Below are 4,018 nucleotides of genomic sequence, written 5' to 3'. Positions count from 1 at the left end.
GCTGGCTGACAATGGACCTCTGGTTCTGGAAAAGAGACTCTCTGAAATATGCATGAGGAAATCCACACCTGTTACCAGGTAACCAATGCAGGGATTCTGAACCGTGACGCTGAGTGTTTGTGCATGTTTGTGTGTGTGTGTGTGTGTGTGTGTGTGTGCATGCGTGCCTGTGTGTGTGAGTGTGTGAGCATACACGCGCGTGGGTGCATGCACGCACAGCAGCTTCCTCATTTTTACTTGTTCAGACACTCTCTGTGGACGAACGCAACTGTCATCCCTGTGCGCTTGATGAGACGTACATAATCTGAGCAGGAAAAGCACTATGAACCAGCACAGGCCCGGGTGCTGAATTCACTTCCTTGTGGGTCCTTTCTTTCTCAGAGACACTGAGAACCTGACGCATGGAAAAAGGGAAAAGTCGGCCAAACTGAGAAGAGCTGCAGCTGGACGCGGGGACTTGGTGGAGGGTGGACCACAGAGACACTGAGAAGTTTTCACAAGGTCTTGCCCTGAGTATTGAGTGTCTCTAGAAGTGCAAATATGAATCCTATGTGGAAAGTGTATAAAAGCAAAATGCTGAAGACCCTTAACCCCGAACACGAGGAGGACACTGCTGAAGAGGTACGGAATTTGGAGCTTGCTTCTGTCTTGCTCCATCTGTGCTGCTCTTGGTAATTATTTTGCATACGGTTGATGGGACCGGTGGCATTGAATGGTCTGTGTTCCTCTGAGCAATTGCTTTCTCTTGTAAAGTGTGGCAACTTCAAGGCCGCTAATTGAATCGTGGAAAGGTGTGAGAAATATCTGACATGGAGCTCTTCTGGAATATCAAAAACAAATGTATCTAATGGCAGATTTATTGACATGCTACTCACACTGGAACTAAATCAAAGCAGAATTAAAAGTCATGTTTTTACAAGACAGTATAAGACAGACACATGGCGATTTGGGCAGTATATTCTTTGTATATCTGGTAACACCTGTAGTCTGTCCATAGTTTGGGTCGAGTGAAATGGACAGTGTTGGGTTGACCCAGATCTGTGCAGGGCCGGGGAACTTGATCCTGCTCTGGAGCTGAACAAACAGATTAGTTGCACTGACTGATGGGGACGAGAAAGATAGCCAGGGCCTTGGCGCGAGCTCACATGAGCCAACCAACCACTTCAAACTCTGCTCTTGCAATGCCAGAGCCTATGTGGGGATGGGAATGTGTGCAGGGAGGGTGTTTCCATATAGACAGCGTGTGTGAGGTTGTCATCACTGTTATTTGAGGTACAAATGCGACAGGCGTACATGTGAAGTGTGACCTTCAAGCTGCTACATGTAAAGTGTGATACCATGACCTTTCGTGACGTCTGGTTTCTGTCATATTATAAATCAATGGGGAAGGACTGAAATGCAGTGAAATTTGATTCACTGAAGGTAACGACTGACCAAAAAGGAAGTACTTTGAAAAATAAAAAGATGAACTTTCTAGAGTATCCACTATTGTAGTATCCACCAGATACACTAGATGGCGAGCAATACATGCAATCAAAATGAGCACTTTAATAGAGTGAGTTCAAACAAAACATTGTACATGCATGGTGGAACATGGAATAAAACTCAAATGGAAAATAATTCATTAAAAGTAAACCCCCTTTTGTCTCTTCTGTAAAGTTTTGTAAGTATTTGCAGTAAAATGTGCTTAAGCACCAACAGTAGTCTTTCCAAACAGTTGCTTTCAGAGCATACAATCACTGATGCATTAACTGCAAGAAGTATTTTAATCTTGAAGGTCTAATGGCTTCAAAAACTGCAGGGAAATTTCATTGTATTTTGCAAAGTAAGTAGCAAATACAACCACCAAATAGTTATAGTGCAGTAAAAAGTACAATATTTCCCTCCGAAATGTAAACAAAACTGTCTGTCACTGCACTTGAGTAAATGTACTTTGTTACTTTCTTCTTTTGAATACAGGCACCATATAGTGATATGTGCATACATGCATAAATGCATTCAGTTTTGATTTTTTTCTTTCTTTTTGTTGCAGGCCCATGAGGTGGAGAACAACATGGGCCCAGTGCAGGAGGACGAGGGGCCCAACGCTGTGTCCCAGTTGGCCAAGCGAGTATGTGAACTCTGAACTGATTCTTGGGATGTAATACAACTGAGGATACTAATTCACATACTGTATAATTTTGAACTCCATAGAGGCAAATTGATATAGTTTAGAATATGGCTGTGCAACTACTCACTCAATAGGTTAAGAAAACGCTTTCTTCACTGAAAATATACCCAACAGCATCAAAATGGTGTCAGGTAAAGAGTGTCATTGTTTAGTGCCTTTACCTATTTCTCTTACTCTGTTTGAACAACTTTGAGAGTCCCAAATGTATACCTAATTTGACCTCTGACCCCGTGTGTGTGGTTGCTTGTGTGTCCAGGTGCAGGGGGCCGGGGTTAGAGGCTGGAACAGGATGTCAGCTCTTTTCAACAAAGACGATGAACACCAGCTACTGGAGGAGACTGAGAGCCCGCCGGTAGCTGACCAGTGAGTGGAAATAGGATCGGCTGGTGGCGCTTTGGATGGCCATGTCTGAAGTCTCTGTGCATATATTCTACTTAGACATTTTCATTTTGCAGTTACCTAAGGTGCCTTGCAATGACCAGATTAGAGTTTTGGTTAAGCAAACGACGCAGACGCTCAGTTTCTGGTACAAAAACTGTGGACAACAAGCAAACTAAGTGGCAACTTGAATGGCAAAGAGAGGAATCTGGCAATGACTTTGAAAAAAGAAATACTTAATCGTGACCGCAGAATTCATGATTGTGGAAAGGTAGCACAGCAGCCAGCAAACTTAGAGAACTTATTGTGGTTGTGTTGTCAGTTTTGTTTTGTTTTGTTTTGTTTCCTTAGCTGTAGGCTTCATATTATTAGGTATCCTCTCTCTAATCATTTGCATTTTTCATGAGGTTACCTTATGTAACCTCCTTGACTTCTTGAGCCTTCTACAGTTTAACTCAAGCACTGCATGCTTATTTTTGCCTACAGAGAATTTCTCCCTGTACAAAATGTTTGTCTAACTAAAACCCCAATCTGCTTAAAACCCCAGGAACAGTTAAATAGTCTTAACTTCTTAGATCACCAGTTTATAGACATAGAGCAATAATACATTCAAGGTTCAAAGCCAAAGCACTCACTTGTCATTAATCAAATGATTCTGCAGTCTGACTCCACTCCTTTCTTTGTCTTCCCAGTCCACTTGCAGCAAAACCTGAGGAGCCTCCGCGACCCACCAGGCGCAGCGGATTCTGGGATAGCTTTGCAACCAACTGGGCTGCCAAGAAGCAGGCAGAGGCAGCCGCCGCCGCTGCTGCTGCTGCAAACGAGGCGGCAGCGGGGCAGGGCGAGGAGGGGGCAAACGAGGCCGGAGGAGAGAAGACGCAGGACGGGGAGAGCCCACAGGGAGAGGAGAGTGAAGGAAGAGCAGGAGGAAGCAGCAACAACAGCTTCTCCAAATACGTCACGTTGGGAGGAGGAAATGAGGAGTCGTCTCTCAAGTGGAACTTTGTCACCAGCAAGCTAGCAGAGCTGAAGACTAAGAGCATGACAAAGACCAACTAGCTGACTATGACAAATGAATCTGGGGGATGTAACCGGAGAGGCCAGAGGTGGTTAGATGTAGCAGTGTAGAAGAAATTTAGGAGGAGGGTATTCTGTAACTCTACCATCTAATACACAAATGTAGCCATTGGAGAAGTCCCTTTTTACTGCATTCTTGCTGAACTACAACTGCACTTTTGCTCCATCCCAAAGACGAATCGCTTAGAAAGATGTACTCTCTTTGCAGCTGCATTACAAGAAACGTCTTGCAGCTATTTTGAGAGACACTAGAGTGTGTTACAATATACTTTACTGTTTAACACTAAAGCGAGAATTATGAGCAGCTGTTGACGCATGAGGGGGACTTCTAAAATTGCTTCTTTTGTAAGGGAATTAGGTTGATTGATGGATTGGATATGCTCTATTATTCCT

General features: G+C 43.8%; 1 protein-coding gene across 2 annotated transcripts; it reads left to right on the top strand.

The window, feature by feature from the left end:
* LOC115374003 (uncharacterized protein C1orf232) lies at window positions 1–3,741 on the top strand. Of its 2 annotated transcripts, XM_030072687.1 has the most exons (5): window positions 1–78; window positions 382–621; window positions 2,033–2,110; window positions 2,427–2,533; window positions 3,241–3,741. In XM_030072687.1, exons 2-5 carry the CDS (start codon window positions 541–543, stop codon window positions 3,605–3,607), a joined length of 633 nt encoding a protein of 210 aa, XP_029928547.1. In that variant the 5' UTR covers window positions 1–78; window positions 382–540; the 3' UTR covers window positions 3,608–3,741. The 2 variants fall into 2 exon arrangements, with proteins under 2 accessions (XP_029928547.1, XP_029928546.1); XM_030072686.1 differs by lacking the exon at window positions 1–78 and having other exon boundaries at window positions 352–621.
* Window positions 3,742–4,018: the final 277 nt, after the last annotated feature.

Source organism: Myripristis murdjan, chromosome 16 (assembly GCF_902150065.1).
Source record: "Myripristis murdjan chromosome 16, fMyrMur1.1, whole genome shotgun sequence".
Lineage (NCBI taxonomy): Eukaryota > Metazoa > Chordata > Actinopteri > Holocentriformes > Holocentridae > Myripristis > Myripristis murdjan.
This window is presented reverse-complemented; position numbering and strand designations above follow the sequence as displayed.